Source organism: Capricornis sumatraensis, chromosome 2 (genome assembly GCF_032405125.1).
Source record: "Capricornis sumatraensis isolate serow.1 chromosome 2, serow.2, whole genome shotgun sequence".
NCBI lineage: Eukaryota > Metazoa > Chordata > Mammalia > Artiodactyla > Bovidae > Capricornis > Capricornis sumatraensis.
Window position 1 is genome coordinate 68,699,257 of NC_091070.1, and position 25,746 is coordinate 68,725,002.

Here is a 25,746-nt window from a genome sequence, read left to right on the forward strand (position 1 = left end):
TTTTGAAAGGAGGAAATTCTGAAAGAAAACAACTTGCTGGTTGAATACCACAAACAAAACAAAACCCAAAACCTCACTTTTTCTATAATGTTTACTCAGTCTCTTTTTATATAAAAATAAGTGTTATGTTCCCATCATAACATTAGACAATTACATCTGTGCTTAAAAAAAAAAAGTTGGTCACTCAAGGCTATTAGAATATTTTATAAGAATTTTAGATTACCAGAATGTACAGATATAACTCAATATAAACTGTAGCCAAAGGGAAATGACGATGAAAATATAAAATCATTCACATGGAATAAAAACGTTATTAACTAGATGAGTAAAATATTCAAAATATAATGGAATGTGACAGTAGATATATGTACATCTACTTCAGAACTAGGAAGGGGAAGAAAAGCTTTATATGTAATAATTCGTACCTTTTATTTAGTTAAATATAAACATTTGTTATTTATACATAAAACTGCTTTCAAAAAACAACTAATAAATGACTTAGTTGCACTTGTTTTACTTCTTACAATTCCCAAGTGTTAACTTTTCTTAGATTGAAATCCAACTGTCCCCTAGTGCACTTTTAGTTTATATCTTAATGAATTCAAACCTTTAAAGGTCCCATCACCTAATGCATAAATATACAAAAATGCCAAAAAAATTTAATCCCTTTTAGTTGGATCATATTTTATGTTCACTTTATATTGCCAATAACCAGAAATGGTTTCCTTTTGCAAATATTCTTGACAACCTATAACAAAACATGCCATGCGCTCCAGGGAAAAAGGCATGGCGAGCATTTGTGAAACGCCAAGAACCGATGAGTTCTGCTTCCTCCACGTGTGGCCCCAAGGATACCAGGCAAGACTGCAGAATGCTTGCCAAAAGCTTCCACAAATCCAAGTTAGCTAATTCCTGGACACAAAGATTTTAAGCTCATTTCATCACTGGATGCTTTCATCCAGCAGCTTTATGTTTCCCACCACAGCACCCACATGCCTCACCACAACGATGGCACATTCTCAAAGGGACGTAGCAGCACATACATGGTACAATGAAAGACAAAGCTACTAGGGCTAACCATCGTAAGCAGAACTTGTCATCGCTAGTGTCACATGAACAGGGGTCAGAGAAATCTCCCTCTGAGTCTGACATACAATGATACAACATGCTCTCTGCACAGAGCATGCAACTAACTTGATATATGCATCTCTTAATAGGGTCTGGGGCATCTTGACATTTTCCCCTGCCATTTTCTTCATGATTAAACCTTTCCTGGCAGTATACGCAGCGAGAACGTTCACCATCTTCTTTTCTTCGTTTTGACTTCTTAAATTTTAATGAGGAAGGCTGTGTCTTAAATACCACAGAATCTTTGAGCGAACTTAACTTAGTTTCATCCCCACAAGAGTACAGATAGTCTGATTTTTTACTGTCTGGTTTAGAAAACTGAACACTGGAGTCAGTATCATCTCTCTCCAGGTCATTTTTCCACATGTCGGGATGTCTATAGTCTGCATAGCGGCGTATTAAGATATCGCGAGGGTTTATTCTGACAATCTCATCCTCATCTTGAAAGCTGACATGTCGAATTGATTTCAAAGGGACCTAAAAATGAAAGAGATGAAAATTTCAATAATAACAATGAAGATTACTTTTATTGCCTACTTGCCCAGATATTTGGTCAATTAGTTTGCAAGTTTAAGTGAAGATGTTTCTTGGATGAGATTAACATTTTCAATGAGTGGACTATATAAGCATAACAGATTATCCTCCATGACATAGATGGCCCTCATCCAATCAGTTCAAGGCGTTAATAATACAAAGACGGACCAAGAAAGAGCAGGAAAGAATTCTGCCAGCACACTGCCTTTGAATACAGACTACAGCTCTTGCTCGGGTTTCAAGCATGACAGCCTACTCTGAAGATTTTGAATATGTACCTATGCCATCATATAAGTAGGTCCTCCCGATAGAGAGGGCTTCCCAGGTGGCTCAGTGGGAAAGACCCATCTGCCAAGCAAGAGAAGTAGGTTTGAGCCATGGGTTGTGAAGATCCCCTGGAGAAGGAAATGGCAACCCACTCCAGTATTCTTGCCTGGGAAATCCCATGGACAAAAGGGCCTGGTGGGCTACAGTCCATGGGATTGCACAGGAGTCGGACATAACTTAAGAGGCTAAACAACATCACATAAGCCATTCCTTAAAGTAAATGTCTTTCTCTTTATATATATATATATATACACATACATATTGTTGGTTCTGTTTCTCTGGAGTACCCTGACTCATACAGATTTCAGTAGCAAGGAGTGGGATGCTGTGCTAACAAAAGTGTGGCAATGCCTTTGGAACTGGATAATGGGTAGAGGCTGAATGAGTCTTGAGGTGTGTGTTATAAAAAGCCTAGGTAATCGTGAAGAGAGGCCTGGTAGAAACACAAACGTTAAAGGCGTTTCTGGTGAGGGTCCTGGATGGAAACGAGGAATAAATACACTGTTGGACGCTGGTGGAGAGACGACCCTTGTTATAAAGTGGCAAAGAATGCAGGGGGAATTGTATTCTAGTGTTTCATGGAAGGCAGAATTTGTGAGAGATGGACTTGGATATTTAGCAGAAATTTCTAAGAAAAGTGCTAAGGATATAGCCTGGTTCCTCCTTACCGTTTATAGAAAAATATGAGAAGAAAGTGATAAACTGAAGTGTAATTTTAAAAACAAAATAGAACCAGAACATGAAGCCCTGGAAAATTCTCAGGAATGACACTATCACCAAGGGAGTAGGGCCACTTCCCTCAAGGGCCCAGAGGAATTTTGCCTCAGGATGAATCAAACTGAGTCTCACTCACACTTAGATGGTATTTAGATGAGATCTTGGTGGTGCTACTGGTAAAGAACCCACCTGCCAATGCAGGAGACAGAAGAAGTGGGTTCAATCCCTGGGTTGGAAGAATCGCTGGAATAGGGCATGGCAACCCACTCCAGTATTTTTGCCTGGAGAATTCCATGGACAGAGGAGACTGGTAGGTTATAGTCCATAGGGTCACAAACAGTTGGACAAGACTGAAGTGACTTAGTACGCACACACTGGACGTAGAGATGGTACTAGAATGGGTTAAGTGTGGGAGGGGGGTTCAGGATGGGAAACACATGTACACCTGTGGCGGATTTATGTCAATGTATAGCAAAACCAATACAGTACTGTAAAATAAGTAGCCTCCAATTAAAACAAATAAATTTATATTTAAAAAAATAGAATGGGTTAAGTCTTTCAGAGTGTTATGATGAGGTGAATATATTTTGCATGTGAGAAGAGGGACCAGAGAGGGTAGAACATTATGAGCTGAATTGTGTTTCCTCCAATTTCATATGTTGAGGCCTCAATCCCAGTATCTCAGAATGTGACTGCATTTGGAAATAGAGCCTTTAAAAAAGTGATTAAACAAGGGCCTTGGGGTAGGCCTTAATCCAATTTGACTGGTGTCCTTATAAGAAGAGGAAATTTGGACACACAGAGAGTGAGACACCAGAAATGTGTGTGTAAAGAGAAAAAAAGGAACACAATCAGAAGGTGACCACTGACAAGCCAAGGAGAAAGGCCATGAAAGAACCCAAATGTATCAAAACCTTGATCTTGGACTTCCAGTTTGCAGAACTGTGTGCAAATACGTTTTTGTTGTTCAAGGCACTCTGTGGTATTTTGTTATGACAGCCCTAGCAAACTAACGCAAAGTACACATATTCATAGTCTGGCTATACAAGCCTCTGACAATGACCGAAAAGCACACCATAGTCTCTCACCTTTCTGGTAGGCTGTTTCAGGCTAGGGGGGAAAGTACATCTTTTAGGCATAAATCAAAATGACCCTTCCCTTCACCCATACAAGCGACTAGTGTGACAAGACACAGTGACTAGTTTGTAAGTATGTCCATGATCTAGGCTGGGCTTCCAAACTTTCATTCACCAGACATTTGGAATTGTGGCTAAAAAAATCCCATGTGTGGACTAACGATGGAGTGATGGATGCAGAAAGTTACAACAATTCCTACTGGTGATAAACACACTGTGACAATCTCCCAGACTCAAACCAGAAATCTGGAGGAAATTTAAGTAATGAGGTTTAGAAGTATATATAAAAAATAAGCAAGTTTATAACACTAAAAAATAACTCTAGTACAATTCAACTACATGGAGAATTAGAAAGACTGGAAATTTCACTCATATGTTAATTAGTTATATGCCAAAGCAGAGGATAAAACTAAGATTTCTTACCTTATTTTGGGACTTCAGGCCTCCACTTTCCTTGGGCATTTGCCGCTGTCCATATTCTAGACTTCTGTCCTGAATGTCTAGGCCTGGATGACTGAACATTATCTAAAATACAAACAATTCCTAGTTAAGTGACAAAAGAACACATTTCTTATTTTATTTTTAGTGAAACTATATATGTGTATTTCAAAACTCCATAATCTATTAGTAGTAAGGTTTTTCAAAATGGTTTTAATATAAAGTATTATTTGAGTCATCCTGTTTATTATTTAAACTCAGATCTTTCTCAATACATTTAAAATGAAATTTTAAAAGTAGCACACACTTCACTTCTGGTTTCAGTTTCAGCATGTAAGGAGCTGGAAGTTGCCATTCTGCTGCAATTACAAATAAAAAAAAGTGGAATAACGATAAAAATATCAACAACTCTTCTTAGATCCATGAAAGAGGAAGACAGGACAAACCCCACCCCTAAGACTGCAGAGACTCATGAGTAGAGATCACCATGGAAACCAGTGTCAGGGTAGGGAAAAAAAAAAAAAAAAATCTCAAGTGTAATTGACAAACTGCTGGAGGCTCAGGATAGACAACCGGGAGTTAAACACTCCTAAGGGAGGGGAAGGCAGTAATTGTGACATCCGTCCGCAAGCTTCTGTCAGTTTACCTCTAACAGCTCAACCAAGTTTACACAGTAAATATCAGAAAAATCCCTGCATGCTTCCAGCATGGAGAGGGGAGAAAGAACCATTATGAAATGTGCTGGAACACTCTTTGTAACAAGACTTGTCCTCAGGAAACACTAATGAATCAGAGCCTGACCTACTATGGTATTATCAGAGTCAGGAAGAGATATATACCCAACCCTCGTCATCTCAAACCACCTGATTCACCTAAAGGGGGAGAAAAAAATATATATATATAATTGAAATGCACAATCCAGAGGGAAAACCTTAGACTTAAAGACTGATACCTAATCATAACCATAGAATGCTTTCTTTTCTCACACACTTTACCACTGTATCACTAAAGGCTTATTTACAGCAGTTCCTTTACCCAGCAGATTATGTCTAGCAATCAAAAAAATATTAAAAAACACACGAAAATGCAAAAATACATTCTGAAATGTTACAACAAGATCAGAACCAGATATGACAGGGATATTAGAAACAGCAGACTAGGAATTTTAAACAACTATGATCAATATGCTAAGCACTCTAAAATATAAAGCAAGATAGAATACAAAAACAAATGAGCAATGCAAACAGAGAGCCAGAAATCCTAATAAAGAATACCACCGCCGGCCCTGCCCCAATGCTAGAGATCAAAAGCACTAAGAGAATGAAGAATACCTTTGATGAGCCTAGTAGACTGGACATGGCTGAGTAAAAAACCTCTGAGTATGTGAATATAACAATTTCCAAAACTGAAAGGAAAGAGAGCAAAAAGTGGGGAAAAAAAGAACAGAATATTTAAAAATGGTAGAAGAATTAAAAAATGTGTAATTTTGTACATATACACAAGACAGAATGATCAGAAGAAAAGAATGAAAATAACAAAAGAAATACATGAAATAATAATGACTAAGAATTTACCCAAATTAATGTCAGATGTCAAGTCACAGATCCGAGAAACTCAGAGAATATCAAGCAAGAAAATGAAAAAGAAAAGAAAAGCATCTAAGCATGTAATTTTCAAACTATTAAAAAAAAACAAAGATTAAAAAAAATTCTGAAAGATGCCAGAGGAAAAATAATTTACTTTTAAAGAATAATTACACTGGACTTCTTTGCAGAAACCATGTAAACAAGAAGAGTGAAGTGAAATAGTTAAAGTGGTAAGAGAAAAAGTCCTCCAACCTAGAATTCTGTACCCTGTAAAATTATCCTTCAAAAGTGAAGGAGACTGGTGGTAATGTATTGGTGCAACCACTGTGGAAAAGAGTATGAAGGTTTCTCAAATAATTAAAAATAGAGCTACCATATGATCCAACAATTCCACTTCGGAGTAAATATCTGAAAGAAACAAAAACACTAACTCAAAAAGATATATGCATCCCAATATTCATGTGAAAGTTAAAGTCGCTCAGTTGTGTCCAACTCTTTGCAATCCAATGGATTATACAGTCCATGGAATTCTGAGGCCAGAATAATGGAGTGGGTAGCCTTTCCCTCGGAGAAGGCAATGGCACCCCACTCCAGTACTCTTGCCTGGAAAATCCATGGACGGAGGAGTCTGGTAGGCTGCATTCCATGAGGTCGCTGAGAGTTGGATACGACTGAGTGACTTCACCTTCCCTTTTCACTTTCATGCATTGGAGAAGGAAATAGCAACCTACTCCAGTATTCTTGCCTGGAGAATCCCAGGGATGGGGAAGCCTGGTGGGCTGCCATCTATGGAGTCGCACAGAGTCGGACACGGCTGAAGCGACTTAGCAGCAGCAGCAGTACCTTTCCCTTCTCCAGGGGATCTTCCCAACCCAGGGACTGAACCCAGGTCTCCTGCATTGGAGGTAGATTCTTTACAAGCTGAGCCACAAGGGAATGGTCATAGCAGCATTATTTACAATTGCCAAGATATGAAAACAAGTGTCCATCAACAGACAAATGGATAAGAATGTGGTGTGTTCGTACACACGTGCGCGCGCACACATGCACACACGCACACACGCACACACACACACACAGGAATACTACTCAGTCATGAAAAAAAGAATGGAAATTTGACCTGTGCACCAATATAGATAAACTTGGAGGGTTATTTCACTAAGTAAAATAAGTCAGGCAGAGAAAAACAAATACTGTATGACATCACTTATATGTGGAATCTAAAAAATTTAACACAATATTGTATACAACAGAAAATAAACAGATTCACAGATACGGAAAACAAATGAGTGGCTATCAGTGGGGACAGGGAAGGGGCCGGCAACATGTGGTAAGGGGATTAAGAGGTATAAGCTATTATGTGAAAACAAACCTTAAATTAAAAAAAGATCAGTTTTTAAAAAGTGAGAGAGAAAGACTTTCTTAGGCAACAAAAATTGAGGAAATTTCTTGCTGGCAGACCTGCCTTATAAGAAATGTCAACAGAGGTTCTCTAGAGAGAAGGAAAATAAGATAGGTCAGAAACCTGGATCTACATGACAATGGAAGAACATTTTAGGAGAAACAAGGGAAAATAATATAAACTTTTAATTTTCTTCTTCTTAATTGAGCTAAGAGAGAGGTTTGCTCAAAAATCAGCATATATTTACATACCTATACATATACAGGTATATGCATATAAAGTGAAATGGATGACAGCAATGATAGAAGAAATGGAAGGAGGAATTAGGATTACTGCTAATATAGAGTTCACCCACTATCTGTAAAGCAGTTTAGTGTTGTTAAAGGAAAAGTAAACGAATGAAGTATAAAATACCATGCTACCGCTAGCCAAAAGAAAATACAAATACAGACAGAGGGAGCTTCAAAGCAAGGAAAATTACCAGTGATAAAGAAGGGCATTATATAACGCAGGGGTTAAATCCCCCATGAAGACATAATCTTTAATGTGTATGTGCTTAAAAACACAGCATCAAGTTACATGAGGCAACAACTGGTAAAACTGCAAGGAAATGGATGTACCAATTACCATAGCTGGAAACTTCAATATCCCTCTTTCAGAAATGGACAGCCTCAGCAAGCAGAAAATCAGTAAGCACAGAGGTGAACGAAACAATACTTTCAAACAAGTGGATACAATGACATCTAAAGAAAACTTCATCTAACAAGAGCAGAATACATATTTTCTTAAGCTTACATGGAACATTAACCAAGACAGACCAGTCTGGGACATAAAATGGAGCTTAACAAACTTAAAAGAGTAGAAATCATACAAATCTGTGTTGTATCTGTGATCTGTGTTCTCAGATCAGAGGAATTAAACTAGAATTCAGTAAGAGGATACCTGGAAAATCCCCAAACAAGTAGCAGCTAAACAACACCGTTCTAAACACATGGGTCAAAGAAGAAATCTCAAGAGAAATCAAAGGTATTTTGAACTAAAAAGAAATGAAACACAATGTATCAAATGCTGTGGGATACAGTGATAGCAGTGCACAGAGGGAAATTTATAGCATTGAATATATTTTTAGCAAAGAAGATCTAAAATTAATAATCAAAGTTTCTACCTTAATTGTTCAAACTACCACACAATTACATTCATCTCACACACTAGCAAAGTAATGCTTAAAATTCTCTAAGCCAGGCTTCAACGGCACATGAACCATGAACTTCCAGATGTTCAAGCTGGATTTAGGAAAGGCATAGGAACCAGGGATCAAACTGCGAACATTTGTTAGATCATTGAAAAAGCAAGAGAGTTCCAGAAAAACATCTACTTCTGCTTTATTGACTATGCTGAAGCCTTTGACTGTGTGGAACACAACAAACTGAGTGGAACACAACAAACTGTGTAAAATTCTTCAAGAGATTGGAATACCAGACCACCTGACCCGCCTCCTGAGAAATCTGTTTGCAGGTCAGGAAGCAACAGTTAGAACTGGACATGGAACAACAGACTGGTTCCAAATAGGAAAAGGAGTACGTCAAGGCTGTATATTGTCACCCTGCTTATTTAACTTATGTGCAGAGTACATCATGAGAAATGCTGGGCTGGATGAAGCACAAACTGGAATCAAGATTGCCAGGAGAAATATCAATAGCCTCAGATATACAGATGAGGAAGTGAAGAAAGCGAAGTAAAGAGCTTCTTAATGGAAAGTGAGAGAGTGAAAACGTTGACTTAAAACTCAACATCCAGAAAACTAAGATCATGGCATTCAGTCCCATCACTTCATGGCAAATGAATGGGGAAACAATGGAAATAGTGACAGACTTTATTTTTCTGGGCTCCAAAATCACTGCAGATGGTGACTGCAGCCATGAAATTAAAAGACGCTTGCTCCATGGAAGAAAAGCTATGACCAACCTAGACAGCATATTAAAAAGCAGAGACATTACTTTGTCAACAAAGGTCCATCTAGTCAAAGCTATAGTTTTTCCAGTAGTCATGTATGGATTGACAGTTGGACTATAAATATAGCTGAGCACTGGAGAACTGATGCTTTTGAACTGTGGTGGTGGTGAAGACCCTTGAGAGTCCCTTGGACTATAAGGAAATCCAACCAGTCCATCCTAAAGGAAATCAGTCCTGAATATTCATTGGAAGGACTGATGCTGAAGCTGAAACGTCAATACTTTGGCCAATACATCAATACGTCAATACATCAATACTTTGATGTGAAGAACTGACTCATTGGAAAAGACCCTGATGCTGGGAAAGATTGAAGGCAAGAGGAGAAGGGGATGACAGAGGATGAGATGGTTGGATGGCAGCACCGACTCGATGGACATTAGTTTGCATACGTTCCAAGAGCTGGTGATGGAGAGGGAAGCCTGGCGTGCTACAGTCCGCGGGGTCACAAAGAGTCGGACATGACTGAGTGACTGGACTGAACTGAACTGAACCTTGGGAAACGAGAAAAAGAAGATTCAATCAAAGTAAGGTAAAGAAAAGAAACAGTAAGAATTAGTGTAGGAATCAATGAAATTGAAAGCAGGAAATTAATGGAGAGTATCATGAAACCAAAAACTATATCTTTTAACAAGATCCACAAAAGTGATAAGCTTCTAGTCAGGCTTCTAGTCAGACTCATTGGAAAAGACCCTGAAGCTGGAAAAGATTATTTACTCACCTGATTGGCTTGGCTTCGCAGGTAGACACTTCTGGCATTTAGACCTTCAAAGGGGGAAGGTCTTGAGCTTCTGTAAGGCTCACTGGTAACCACGGTATCTTGATGGAAAAGATGATCTTTCACTAGAGAACTGGAAGTATCTTCTTCAGCTGCCTAATGGGAACAATCCCCAACTCATTAGTTGCCAGAATACAAAAACAGCAACAAAACAAAATACCTTCACTAACAAGAATTCAGCAAGTTGGTCAATATGTAGCAACACCACTGAGTATGGCAGTTTCCCAAAAATAAAATACACATTATGAAGCCATGTCAAAATGAAAGAATATGAATTAAAAAAAAAAAAAACTCAAGTTTATGAGCAAAATAGACCGTCTTATAGAAAACAATATAGGATGAATTGGAAGGCTAACCATACCGTGTGAGAGATGTATCTGGTTATAGTAAAGCTGTTAATTATAACTAAAAGTAACATGTACACAAAAAGTGAAGAAATTATGAGGAAGAAAATGCAAATCAGTAGAATTGTTACTTTGAAAATTTTCTTTGAAAACTGTTTTTTACACAGTACCAAAGACTGTACTGTATGATATGAGGGGTCAAAGAAGGAAGATAGTAGTCTATGATCTTGTTCAATAAGGGAATGAATTATTAGCCTGAATTTATGGATTACTTAGAAGGATTCAAATCATACACAAGACTCAGGGAAGGAGATATGTCAATCAATCACAGTCATGAATGAAGTGCTTTGAAATTTCATAAACAATATTTCTGTGAAATAAATACTGAATAAGTGAAACTTAGCACATCAGAAAACAGAAAGTCCTGAGAAAGTTTTGTTTCTTTTCTTTTAAGAAATGAGATAACTACTTGCTATTATTTTTCCCATTAGTATATAGTTATCTGGGAAGAAACAGTGACAACCAAGTAAAATGACAGTAATACTTTTACTGCCTCATTCTAAAATATTCATAGTAATCATAACAGGGCTAATATTTTTAAAAGGAGAAACCTTTACAATCTATTTTAGAAAAATAAAAACATTAAAATTTGGCTTACTTTAAAATTAAACAATAAAACTCATTAAATGGCAAGATATTATAAATTTATAAATGCACATAATGGCCCTTGCTCTGAAACAAAGTAGTTTTGTAACATTTTATTTCTCTGGAACTCGATTTTTTCAATTATTAAATAATTATAATACCTACACAGTTTTATTACAGGGACTATTGTAAGGATTTAGTGAGATAATATATACAAAAATGCTCTGAAAACTAAAAGCTGCTATTTTATCAGGAAGTAGTCAATTAAACTTTAAAAATGTATCTGAGAATCTACTGGCTACTGAAAACTAACTGTGCCAAACCCAGTTAATTGCTATTTTTATATAATTTTCCTAATAGTTGTTCCCTGTGTTATGACAATGCTCAGTTACTGCAAAGGAGTTGGCTAGATAATGGTATCCAGCAAACATTCTTTCAAAATTCATGATAAAAGTTGAGAATAAAAAAAATTCAGGAAATATATTTGTTCCAGAGAGTTTTCAAAATAAATGACCCAAGTAATTGTCAAAAATCATAAACAACTTGAACAGACGAAAACAATAAGAACAACAGAAAGGTTTAGAGAAAGGGCCTAGGTTGAAACCCTATCTTATCCACCTAGGGTATAAAGTTTTAGTAACTGACTTTTCTAAATCACAATTCTTTTTTATTATAAAGTGGGTACAATATTTGTACAATAAAAATCTCACGGTCAGCTGAGATAACTCAAAGAGTAAAAACTATAAATAAGCACAAATTGCAGTGTTAGTCATAGTATCAGGAATGGTCATGAAGTAATTATGCTTTTTATGGTGACAACTATTTGGATCAGGTTGTCTTTACTGCATTCTAATCTAACGGAAGTCATTTAACAACTATAAAATAAAACTTACTTAATAATATGTATCTGAACAAATACAAAATGGTTTCATGACCCAGTGTTTTACTGTATGACTAAGGTTAATTATACTTATATTCTGTACATTAAACAGTAAATACATTTCCTTTTGATTAAGTACATTTTTAAAGGGAAATATAAAAAGCATTATTTCATTATTAAACAAACAAACATGTGGATGATAGTTGGGTAATAAATGATTTAGTTCAACTATTAAATGCTTACCAAACTACTTGGAATTAACCTATAGAATTATTTCATACTGCACAGTAAATTTACAGCTATACACCTTAAAGTGTCTCAGTTAATAAAATAACTAAAACATCTTTCAGGAGTCTGGTGAAACACATAAACCTTCACTGTTTGAATATGTACAGTCTACAATCTACAATAAGGGATATACTATCTGTGAATTGTGAGAAACTAACATTTGTAGAGAATCTTTAACGGAAAAAGGGCATTTTCCTACTACTTAACTGTATCTCTTTCAGCAAGCTTAAATTTAGATGTATGTTAAGCTGATGAAGTTAAAAAAAAAAAACAGTGGTGATAGGAGAATGGTCATTCTCATTCACTGCTAATTCTATACACAGGAGTAAAATCTGGGCCAACCATTTCTGAATAGCACTTTTAATAAAATATATCAAAAGCTTTAAAAACATGTATACATTTTGACCGTTTACTCGATCTAGTAAAGAAAAAAAATGTACTAAATGGAAAGAGCTTTAGGCATAAAATATTTTCCTCAGAAAATTTTTTAATAGTAAAAAATGAAGAAACAACTTTAATGTCCCAAATTAAGGGGATGGTTATGTAAATTATGGTATGTCCACTTAACGTAATGAGTGGTCATTTGAAATTAGGCTTATGAATAATATCTAAATTGTGGAGAATTACTTAGTGCTAAAAAGTCCATATATAAAATTATATTTACACTATTTTAAGCATGAAAAGATAAAAGATTTAAAGGATATAAAATGAATGCTAATTCTATTCCTGAGTATGATTATGAATGCTTTTCCAATTTTCAAGAGCTTGTTCACTTTTTATAAGGTGGGTTTCTTTTAAAATCTATACACTTTCTCCCTTTATTTTCATGTAAAATCATAGTATTGGATTCAGGCAGAACATCTCTTTTGGTGAATAAAATAAAATAATTTTCAAAAACAAGCTAAAATTCTGAGTGTTTTTCAAATCCATTTTCTCTTCTCCATACCCACTTAGCTACTCTCTTAATGCAAGCTTTCATTATCTTTTTTGCCTGTCTTATTTTAGCAGGTTTCTAAATGATTGCCTCGTGAAAGTTTAGGCATGAAAATTTGTTGGTTTTCCTACTCAGAATCCTTATAAGGTATCCAGTTATCAAAGTTCTGTTGGGGAGCCCTATACACACTGGAAAATAGAGGGCAGAGAATCATTACTGTCTGAGGAATGTTTTCATAAGATAAACAATTTATGCAATCCATAGAAATGAGCTCTCTCACCCTAGAAACACTGAGATACAAGATAAAGCCTAGTTTATTTCATAGGAAAAAGAAACATAATAAATACATGAAAAGATGGTAGACTTCAATTAAAGATTTAAAACTATAATGCCAATTTTTTATACAGACTAGAAAGGATGGAAAATATATATAATAATACTCGATACTGGGAAAGGTATGGAGAAATAATATTTTGTACTGTTGGTGAGAGTGCAGTTCTTCTGTGAGAAACTTTTATACAGATACATACATAAACAAATAATCATCTTAGCACTCTTTTTTAACAAAAAAAAGATAAGAAAAAAGAAAATATCCTATGGCTGTATGACCATGGGACTGGTTAAAAATTTATGATATATATATGAAAAATTCAAAAAGCCATTAAAAAGATCTGTACGCAGTACTCACAAGACCTACTAAATGAAAAAAAGCTAGGTATACAATTGTTAATATGACATGATCCTATTTGTCAAGTTGAAAGGATGGATAAATAGATATTTTAAAATTTTATCAGTATAAGGAAGGGTATACACCAAACCATTAACATTTCCCTTAGGAAATATTTTATATAAAGGACTACAGATATAATAACATAAAGGTAATAAAGTAAATATGTGCATAGTTATCACCCAAACTTCAAAAAGAGAAATAACCAAGACAACAAATAACATCAATACGACAACAGCATCCCCTATCTATACCACTTGGATAGGAAAATACTATCTTGAAGGAGTTGTTTATTGTCCAATTTCTTACGCTTCTGTACAGTTTTACCACACAAATACTATTTCTAAACAATATTTAGTTATAGATGTTTCTGGATTTTGACTGATACCATGCCACTTGGGACATTATGGGACCTGCTTTTCTTGCTCAACTTTTTTTTGCATAAAATTTATTCATGTTGACATATGTAGCAATAGCTCACTCATTTTCACTTGTAGGGTTGACAGCTAACATATATTAAGCATTTTCTATGTATCAGACATTGTCCCAAGTACTTTACATGATCTAATTCATTTAATCCTCACAACAACCCTTCAAGGTAGTTGGCATTATTTTGTCTCTACTCCACAAGAAGAAACTAAAGCTTAAAGAGAGTTATGTAACTTGCCTAAGACAAAACACTTAATTTTTTACTATTTCAAACAACAGTGCTAAGAACATTCTTCTACAGGCCTCATGATAGACATTTAAAACAATTTTTCTCATACCTATACCACAGGTAGAGATGCTGGAATTATAAAACACATGAATGCTCTGATTTTTAAAATAAAAATTATTTTCCAAGGTGGTTTTAACAATTTACATATCCACAAACAACGTTCTACCTTCTAAGACTAGGCATTATCACACCTTTCTTATTTATGGATATTCTATTTAATTTCTATAATAGTGAGCTGCTGCTGCTGCTGCTGCTAAGTCACTTCAGTTGTGTCCGACTCCGTGTGACCCCACAGACGGCAGCCCACCAGGCTCCCCCATCCCTGGGATTCTCCAGGCAAGAACACTGGAGTGGGTTGCCATTTCCTTCTCCAAGGCAGGAAAGTGCAAAGTGAAAGTGAAGTTGCTCAGCTGTGTCCAACTCTTCGCGACCCCATGGACTGCAGCCTACCAGGCTCCTCCGTCCATAGGATTTTCCAGGCAAGAGTACTGGAGTGGGGTGCCATCTAGGCCTCACTAAAACTTAAGTGTTTTCTTTAGATGAACAAGAAATTTTGAGACTGAACAAAAGCACTAACAAATGCATGTATAGGTTTGTCACTTTACCATGGTTCCTATTCCACGGTTTTATAATCACTTTTTGTTTAAGATTATTTACTACCCTGTTCCTCTCCAGGACCATCTGACATTTCATAATTCTGATTCTTTGTACATATCATTTCCTCTGCCCACAAAGACGATCTTCTATTTTCTACTAGAAAAACTTTTCAGAGTGTGGGATTAACATATAGACACTACTATATATAAAAGAGATAAACAATCACTGCTGCATAGCACAGGGAACTCTAGTCAATATTCTATAATCACCTATGTCTGTTAATGTGAAGTCAAGTGGGCCTTAGGTAGCATCACTACGAACAAAGCCAGTGGAGGTGATGGAATTCCAGTTGAGCAATTTCAAATCCTGGAAGATGATGCTGTGAAAGTGCTGCACTCAATATGCCAACAAATTTGGAATACTCAGCAGTGGCCACAGGACTAGAAAAGGTCAGTTTTCATTCCAATCCCAAAGAAAGGCAATGGCAAAGAATGATCAAACTACCGCACCATTGCACTCATCTCACACGCTAGTAAAGTAATGCTCAAAATTCTCCAAGCCAGGCTTCAGCAAATATGTGAACTGTGAACTCCCTGATGTTCAAGCTGGTTTTAGAAAAGGCAGAGGAACCAGAGATCAAATTGTCAACATCGGCTAGAACATGGAAAAAGCAAGAAGAGTTCCAGAAAAACATCTATTTCTGCTTTATTGACTATGCCAAAGCCTTTGACTGTATGGATCACAATAAACTGTGGAAAAGTCTGAGAGAGATGGCAATACCAGACCACCTGACCTGCCTCTTGAGAAATCTGTATACAGGCCAGGAAGCAACAGTTAGAACTGGAGATGGAAAAACAGACTGGTTCCAAATAGGAAAAGGAGTACATCAGGGCTGTATATCGTCACCCTGCTTATTTAACTTATATGCAGAGTACACCATAAGAAATGCTGGACTGGAAGAAACACAAGCTGGAATCAAGACTGCTAGGAGAAATATCAATAACCTCAGATAAGCAGATGACACCACCCTAATGGCAGAAAGTGAAGAGGAACTAAAAAGCCTCTTGATGAAAGTGAAAGAGGAGAGTGAAAAAGTTGGCTTAAAGCTCAACATTCAGAAAACAAAGATCATGGCATCCGGTCCCATCACTTCATGGGAAATAGATGGGGAACAGTGGAAACAGTATCAGACTTTACTTTTGGGGCTCCAAAATTACTGCAGATGGTGACTGTAGCCATGACATTAAAAGACGCTTACTCCTTGGAAGAAAAGTTATGAGCAACCTAGATAGTATATTCAAAAGCAGAGACATTACTTTGCTGACTAAGGTCCGTCTAGTCAAGGCTATGGTTTTTCCAGTAGTCATGTATGGATGTGAGAGTTGGACAGTGAAAAAAGCTGAGTGCCTAAGAATTGATATTTTTGAACTGTGGTGTTGGAGAAGACTCTTGAGAGTCCCCTGGACAGCAAGGAGATCCAACCAGTCCATTCTGAAGGAGATCAGCCCTGGGATTTCTTTGGAAGGAATGATGCTGAAGCTGAAACTCCAGTACTTTGGCCACCTCACGCGAAGAGTTGACTCACTGGAAAAGACCGATGCTGGGAGGGATTGGGGGCAGGAGGAGAAGGGGACGACAGAGGATGAGATGGCTGGATGGCATCACTGACTCGATGGACATGAGTTTGAGTGAACTCCGGGAGTTGGTGATGGACAGGGAGGCCTGGCGTGCTGCAATTCATGGGGTCACAAAGAATCAGACACGACTGAGCGACTAAACTGAACTGATGTCTGTTAATCCATGATTTAATTCATTTAATCCTCACAACAACCCTTCAAGGTACTTGGCATTGTTTTATCTCTACTCCACAAGAAGAAACTAAAGCTTAAAGAGATTATGTAACTTGCCTAAGATAAAGCACTTAATTTTTTGCCAAACTCATAAGAAAAAGTTGTCATTTTATTAAAAAATTTGTACTATTTGTTATTAAAATTAATAAAAGCCAAAACACTTTTAAAAATTTGGGTAAGAGTAAAAAGGTAAAAAGTATTCTGGCTAACAAACTTTTGAATTTTGTAATTGGATTATAACTCTTTAGAAGTGGCAATTAACTACAGGAATAGGGATAGAACCTCAAATTAGGTGTTGGAAAATCTTCCATAAGAGCACAAAATTTAATATATGAAAGCCACAAAGAATGTACATACATTTGCACAATCTTCATCTTTTAAAAAGTTGTCTACAGCAGTTATATACATCCAATGCTTTTAGTACACTGGCTTCTCTGTATTATCTAAAAAGTAAACTATGCTAATATTTAATGTACAATGGGGACCTGCTTCACTCTCAGAGGCTTGTATAGTAATTACTCTCCTACGGTTGCTCAGAGATCATTTAGCTTTTTCTTTCTCTAAGATTAATATAGCAACTTTTGTGTGCAGAGGCAAAAGGATGCAGTATAAATTAATAATTTCAGCTGTAGCTCTCAATTAGAACATTAAGTCTAGAAGACAGTTGTAGAGAAAATAAATAAAGATTTTTCTTTTCTCCTCCTTTTGTCCCATCGCCCTAAATTAATTCTGAGGCAGAGAAAATAGCACTGTTCTGCAAATTTTTTAAAATGTATTGTTCCCAATAAATAATCTAGTGTGAAGAAAGGTGGTTAAATGATTATTACAGTCTATCAACTGCTCTAAACTTTAATTCTTATATATCACAAATCACAGGTCTAAGTGTGTGACTGGGTCATATCTAACAAGAGAAGTTTTAAATAATTATACTACTAGTTTATTTTAGCATGATGGATAAAAATAGAAATGTTCTTTGATAAGAAATCTTATATTTTGGGCTTCCCAGGTGGCACTAGTTGGCCATCTGCCAATGTAGGGGACATAAGAGACATGGGTTTGATCACTGGATCCAGAGATTACCTGGAGAAGGGCATGCCAACCCACTCCAGTACTCTTGACTAGTGAAATCTCCTGGACAGAGAAGCCTGGTTGGTTATAGTCCATTGGGTCACAAAGACTAGGACACAACTTAGCAACTGAGCACTGAGCACATGCAAACTTAGAAAGCAGAGAAAGGGGGAATATATTACTAACAATTCTACAAGCCCAACAAAATTACTATTTATACTTTGATGTGGCAGCAATGCATTTTAGATTTGACCACAAATGTCTTCTGTTCTCTAGATTTCTTTTAATTATTTTTCATTAGCTTAGGAATAAACTAATCTTGAATTTTTAATTTTACAAGTTTATGAGCTTTGTCTTAAAACATTAATAGCATATATAGTATTTTGTTTAGGCAATCTGAACACAGTAATCAGTGATGAAATAATATGGAAGGAATATGAGAAAAGTACCAAGATACAATGTCCAGCAAAACAAGAAAAACAAGTTCTTCAACCTAGATTAATCAACTGAAATACTGTCTTTTCATTTTTTTAAAATTTCTCTGTTTTTTAATGGAAGGATACTTGCTTTACAGAACTTTGTTGTTTCCTGTCAAACATCAACATGAATCAGCCATAGGTGTACGCAAAAAGTTAGGTTTGGCTTAAAAGTGGTATTAGGTGTTCAGGGATTGTTTATTGTCTATAAATCTGTGTCTTAGTTAACAGGCAGGCTGTAGTTGCATAGTTCCTACTAACTATAAAAATTTTTAGACAATCCTTTAATTGGTGAATATATTTCTAGGATTTTATCCTAAGGTCCCATTCAGAAATACTAACAAAAATTAATGTATATGACCATGGAAACTAAGTAAAGGTTCAAAGAAACATGAATGGTTAGTATAATTACATAATATAATGGCTAAATACAAGGTCTCTGAAATCAGACTGTGTGGGTTCAAATTCTATGACTTTTTACTAATTAAATTTCAATCACCACAATCTCTACTGTTACCAATACAAACAAAAGTCTGATCAAAGACACAATCAAAATGGAGAAGAGATCGATTCTAATGGTGATTTTCAGTTACTTCAGTTCAGTCACTCAGTTGTGTCTGACTCTTGCGACCCCAGGGACTGCAGAATACCAGGCTTCCCTGTCCATAACCAACTCCTAGAGCTTGCTCAAACTCATGTCCATCAATTCAATGATGTCACCCTACCATCTCATTCTCTGTTGTCCCCTTTTCCTCCTGCCTTCAAAGTTTCCCAGCATCAGGATATTTTCCAGTCAGTCAGTTCTTCACATCAGGTGGCTTCAGCTACAGCATCAGTCCTCCCAATGAACATTCAGGACTGATTTCCTTTAGGATTGACTGGTTTGATATCCTTGCAGTCCAAGGGACTCTCAAGAGTCTTCTTCAACACCACAGTTCAAAAGCATCAATTCTTTGGAGCTCAGTTTTCTTTATGGTCCAACTCTCACGTCCGTACTTGAACTGGAAAAGAAATAGCTTTGACTAGATGGGCCTTTGTCGGTAAAGTAATGTTTCTGCTTTTTAATATGCTGTCTAGGTTTCTCGTAGCTTTTCTTCCGAGGAGCAAGCGTCTTTTAATTTCACGGCTGCAGTCACCATCCAGGGTGATTTTGGAGCCCAAGAAAATAAAGTCTGTCACTGTTTCCGTTGTTTCACCATCTATTTGCCAGGCAGTGATGGGACTGGATGCCATGATCTTAGTTTTCTCAATGTTGAGTTTTAAGCCAGCGTTTTCACTCTCCTCTTGCACTTTCATCAAGAGGCTCTTTAGTTCCTCTTCACATTCTGCCATAAGGGTGGTCTCATCTGCATAACTAATAGTATTGATATTTCTTCCGGAAATATTGATTCCAGCTTGTGCTTCATCCAGCCCAGCATTTTGCATGATGTACTCTGTGGTTCAGCTGATAAAGAATCTGCCTGCAATGCAGGGGACCTGGGTTCATTCCTTGGGTAGGGGAAGATCCCCTGAAGGCTACCCTCTCCAGTATTCTGGCCTGGAGAATTCCATGGACTGTATAGTCCATGGGTCCATGGGGTCGCAAAGATTTGGACACAAGTGAGTGACTTTCACTTCACTTCACTCTGCATATAAGTTAAATAAGTAGGATGACAATATACAGCCTTGACATACTCCTTTCCCAATTTGGAACCAGTCGTTGTTTCATGTCCAGTTTTAACTGTTGCTTCTTATCCTGCATACAGATTTCTCAGAAGGCAGGTGAGGTGGTCTGGTATTCCCATCTCTTTCAGAATTTTCCCACAGTTTGGTGTCCACACAGTCAAAGGCTTTGGTGTAGTCAATGAAGCAGATGTTTTTCTAGAATTCTCTTGCTTTTCCTATGATCCAATGGATGTTGGCACTTTGATCTCTGGTTCCTCTGCCTTTTCTAAGTCTAGCTTGAACATCTGGAAGTTCACGGTCACATACTGTTGAAGCCTTGCTGGGAGAATGTTGAGCATCACTTTACTAGCGTGTGAGATGAGTGCAATTGTGCAGGAGTAGTTTGAGCATTCTTTGGCATTCCCTTTCTTTGGGATTAGAATGAAAACTGACCTTTTCCAGTCCTGTGGCCACTGCTGAGTTTTCCAAACTTACTGGCATACTGAGTGCAGCACCTTCACAGCATCATCTTTGAGGATTTGAAATAGCTCAACTGGAATTCCATCACCTCCACTAGCTTTGTTCATAATGATGTTTCCTAAGGCCCACCTGACTTCACATTCTAGGATGTCTGGCTCTAGGTGAGTGATCACACTATCATGGTTATCTGGGTGATGAAAATCTTTTTTGTACAGTTCTTCTATGTATTCTTGCCATCTCTTCTTAATATCTTCTGCTTCTGTCAAGTCCATACCATTCCTGTCCTTTATTGTGCCCACCTTTACGTGAAATGTTCCCTTGGTATCTCTAATTTTCTTGAAGAGATCTCTAGTCTTTCCCATTCTATTGTCTTCCTCTATTTCCTTGCATTGATCGCTAAGAAAGGCTTTCTTATCTCTCCTTGCTATTCTTTGGAACTCTGCATTCAAACGGGTATATCTTTCCTTTTCTCCTTTGCCTTCAGCTTCTCTTCTTTTTTCACCTATTTCTAAGACCTCCTCAGACAACTATTTTGCCTTTTTGCATTTTGTTTTCTTGGGGATGGTCTTAATCACTGCCTCCTATATAATGTCACGAACCTCCATCCATAGTTCTTCAGGCACTCTGTCTATCAGATCCAATCCCTTGAATCTATTTGTCACTTCCACTGTATAATTGTAACAGATTTAATTTATGTCATACCTGAGTGGCCTAGTGGTTTTCCCTACTTGGTATTTGAATACAACAGAAAAATTGAGGCGGAAGTACCCAAAATCTTTAAAACTGCAATTACCTCTGGGGTAGGGATAAATGATTCCTGATTTCTTCTTTATATAAAGTTTTCTAACTATCCAAATATTCTACATGAAGTTTAAGAGTCAAGAAAAAAATTCAATGACAAATATTATGCAAAAAGATTATATACAGTTTTTCTCCCTTGTTAGTAATTAAATAAAACTAATACTAAAATATACAAAGGTTACAGGAACTGAACTATAATAAGATAGTACTTAAAGTAAGATGGTGAGGGGGTCACAGTAATATAAAATCCATTTTGCCAGTCTTAATAATTAACTTAGTTTTCAGATATACAAAGGGCTTCCCTTGTAACTCAGTTGGTAAAGAATCTGCCTGCAGTGCAGGAAACCTGGGTACAATCCCTGGGTTGGGAAGATCCCTTGGAGAACGAAATGGCAACTTGCTCCAGGATCCTTGCCTGGAAAATCTCATGGACAAGAGGAGCCTGGTGGGATACAGTCCATGGGGTCACAAAGTGCTGGGCATGACTGAGAGACTAACATTTACTTTCAGATATAGAGCCATGTTAAAGTGCTACCCACCACCTTTGAAAGTGAATGCATGAACAATTCATATGCTCCTAAACTAAAGCAAATGACTTTAAAAAATGAAGGTACATCACAATCCTTTTAATCATCTGGCTGAAAAATGACACTACTTAATTCTAAAAAAGGATAAGTTAGTCAAGTATTTCTCAGTGGTTAAGAGATAATATGATATTGTCTCACTTCAGATCAATTAGGTATCCTTCTTCAGCCCCAAAGCATGGAATCTTGAGATCTTGTTCTTATAATCACAACCAATCATGAGGAAAGTTTTATGGGCTGTTACCAACTTAGCATGTCTGAACAGTAAGAGCTGTTACAACTAATAACTCTGGTTGGAAAAAAATAATCTTAAAGCAAATGTAAGCTAGCATTAAAACAAACAAACAAACAAAATCCCACTTTAATTGGCTTATTAAAATAGTGAAAGAAACCAAATGAAAAGAAAGAACACTCATACCTTACTACTGCTTGGGGTTTTTCGTTTTTTTAAAAACACCTTAGTTTTGAAGATTTTTCTTCAATACTTTTCCTAAGTACCAGCCACATAAGTAGTCCACACTATACTAAACATTAGGGATAAAAGATGAGCAAGATATGATTTTAAATCCAAATAATGATGTTATGACACCCTTCAAAGACATATATGAAAAAGAAAGGTAAATACCTTTCCAGTGATTTATGATACTGATGAAGATAACTGCTGAAAGCTCAAAGTTGTCTACTGTAAATAATCAAATGCTTAGTGTAGTTATTAGAACAAAATAGTTATTCAAATCTTTACAGAGCAAATGAATAAACATTCAAAATGGAGATATTTCAAGTCTTAAAAACATTTAAGATGTAACTATAACAGTTATTTTCTTGGCATTAAAAAGATAGTGGGTTATTCTTTTAAGGCCATTTTAGTTACCTTTGCAAATAATTACTAATAAAGTAAACCTAACACATCTCACATGCTAGTAAAGTAATGCTCAAAATTCTCCAAGCCAGGCTTCAGCAATATGTGAACCGTGAACTTCCAGATGTTCAAGCTGGTTTTAGAAAAGGCAGAGGAACCAGAGATCAAATTGCCAACATTCACTGGATCATCGAAAAACCAAGAGAGTTCCAGAAAAACATCTATTTCTGCTTTATTGACTATGCCAAAGCCTTTGACTGTGTGGATCACAATAAACTGTGGAAAATTCTGAAAGAGATGGGAATACCAGACTACCTGACTTGCCTCTTGAGAAACCTATATGCAGGTCAGGAAGCAACACGTAGAACTGCACATGGAACAACAGACTGGTTCCAAATAGGAAAAGGAGTACGTCAAGGCTGTATATTGTCACCCTGCTTATTTAACTTATATGCAGAGTACATAATGAGAAACGCTGGACTGGAAGAAGCATAAGCTGGAATCAAGATTGCTGGGGGAAATATCAATAACCTCAGATATGCAAATGACACCACCCCTATGGCAGAAAGTGAAGAGGAACTAAAAAGCCTCTTGATGAAAGTGAAAGAGGAGAGTGAAAAAGTTGCCTTAAAGCTCAACATTCAGAAAACGAAGATCATGACATCTGGTCACATCACTTCATGGAAAATAGATGGGGAAACAGTGGAAACAGTGTCAGACTTCATTTTTTTGGGCTCCAAAATTACTGCAGATGGTGATTGCAGCCATGAAATTAAAAGATGCTTACTCCTTGGAAGAAAAGTTATGACCAACCTAGATAGCGTAATGAAAAGCAGAGACATTACTTTGCCGACAAAGGTCTGTCTAGTCAAGGCTATGGTTTTTCCAGTGGTCATGTATGGATGTGAGAGTTGGACTGTGAAGAAAGCTGAGTGCCAAAGAATTGATGCTTTTGAACTGTGGTGCTGGAAAAGACTCTTGAGAGTCCCTGGGACAGCAAGGAGATCCAACCAGTCCATCCTAAAGGAGATCAGTCTTGGGTGTTCTTTGGAAAGAATCATGCTAAGCTGAAACTCCAGTACTTTGGCCACCTCATGCGAAGAGTTGACTCCCTGGAAAAAGACTCTGATGCTGGGAGGGATTAGGGGCAGGAGGAAAAGGGGATGACAGAGGATGAGATGGCTGGATGGCATCACCAACTCAATGGACGTGAGTTTTGAGTGAACTCTAGAGATGGTGATGGACAGGGAGGCCTGGCATGCTGCGATCCATGGGGTCGCAAAGAGTCGGACACGACTGAGCGACTGAACTGAACTGAACTGAAAGTTAATATATCACATATACATTATCAGGCTCAGAATTTTTTTAAACTAATAAGAACTGATTTTTTTCCTACCCAAACATACTTTTAGCCATAAATGCACTATCAAACCAAGATGTAATACAATCTTCTTTTGAAAGATGGAATTTACCCTAAGGTATATGTATATTTAAAGAAGTTCAGAATGGGCGTAAGATAAAGTGAATATGACTATAAATGTTAGCTTTCATTCTAATCATTTTCCTTTTCTGCTTGCTATTGGTTAGCTATGGCTGCATAATAAATTACCATAAAGAACATTTACTATCTGATAGCTTCTTTAAGTGAGAAATTCAGGATCAACTTAGCTGTTCACTAACAGGAATAAGTACATTTTCTCTCTCTCATTCTGAGGACCTGTGAACTAAAGAGAGAAATGATCTGCCCCACATAAAACCAAAATACAATGGTAGGACAGGTAGAAGATAACTGCTATAAAACCTTCTCGTTCAGAGTAAGAGAAAATGGGAGAGTCGCTGATCCAAAGTAATTCCATAATCAAGGTGGAATATGTTAGAAGTTCCTTGAATATGGGAATAATTCTTCAAAGCTGTTGGCTCTGCTCTTTGAGATTTTGGTTCCATGTCTGAGTTATCTTTCCATTTTATGAAAGGTAGTCAAATTTTACACAAACAACATTTTTAAACCTGCTTTCTGCCAGTAGAATTTTAGGGATCTAAGGGGCCACGCCTTAGGTTGGTGATATTTTTGCTGATTAACTCTTTTGAAAACTTTGTAGGTCTCTTGTGAATCTTACTGAGCTTCACTCTGTTAGACAAAAACCATAGTCATAAATCTGACTTAAACTCTTCTCTACTTCAAATTTCTGCTAAGAACACCCTTAATCTGCTGTAAGCCTTCTTACTTTGATTAAAAGGTTCTCTGAGGCTCACCTTACATCTTTCTGATTATATAGAAAAGATGTTAACAAAGGATTTTATAGTCAAAACATTGGCTTCATCTTTAGAAAAACTTATCTGAGTACTCTAGATTTCTCTCTGCCTGGAAGCCATGTCCTAATTTTAGCATAGTTCAATATATTGAGAGGATAAGAATTTTCAAAACCAGCAAGTCCTGCTTCTTTTTTTATTTGTTTGCTTAGGAGTCCTTCCTGAGCCCATTTCTGCCAACTTCTGTTTTATCAATAAGCATAAGCAGAACATTATCTATTTCACATATCAGTATAGGTGACAGTATTGCTCCACTTTTTGCTACTATCTAACAGTGATTTCCTTTCTTAGTTTCCAATATGGTTTTCTTCATTTTCACTTCAGTCGTCATCGGCAGTCTCTTCAAAGGCTTAACATTAAGCTTCTATCTACTGTCCCCAAGTTCAAATTATATGCCACATTTTAAAGTGCTTGTTATGGCAACATCCCATTATGGGTAGCAAAATTTGTATCAGGAACAAATTATCCCAAAACCTAAAGGCGTA

General features: G+C 36.8%; 1 protein-coding gene across 1 annotated transcript in view; it reads right to left on the reverse strand.

Annotated features, from left to right (window-relative positions):
• Positions 1-954: 954 nt before the first annotated feature.
• The window catches only part of SPRED1 (sprouty related EVH1 domain containing 1), a 118,772-nt gene continuing 93,980 nt past the window's right edge, over positions 955-25,746 (reverse strand). Inside the window, exons 5-7 of the mRNA XM_068966270.1 lie at positions 10,000-10,152; positions 4,266-4,367; positions 955-1,605 (exon numbers count right to left, since the gene is read on the reverse strand). Coding sequence (XP_068822371.1) covers positions 955-1,605; positions 4,266-4,367; positions 10,000-10,152 — 906 coding nt within the window. The remainder of the gene's footprint in view (positions 1,606-4,265; positions 4,368-9,999; positions 10,153-25,746) is intronic.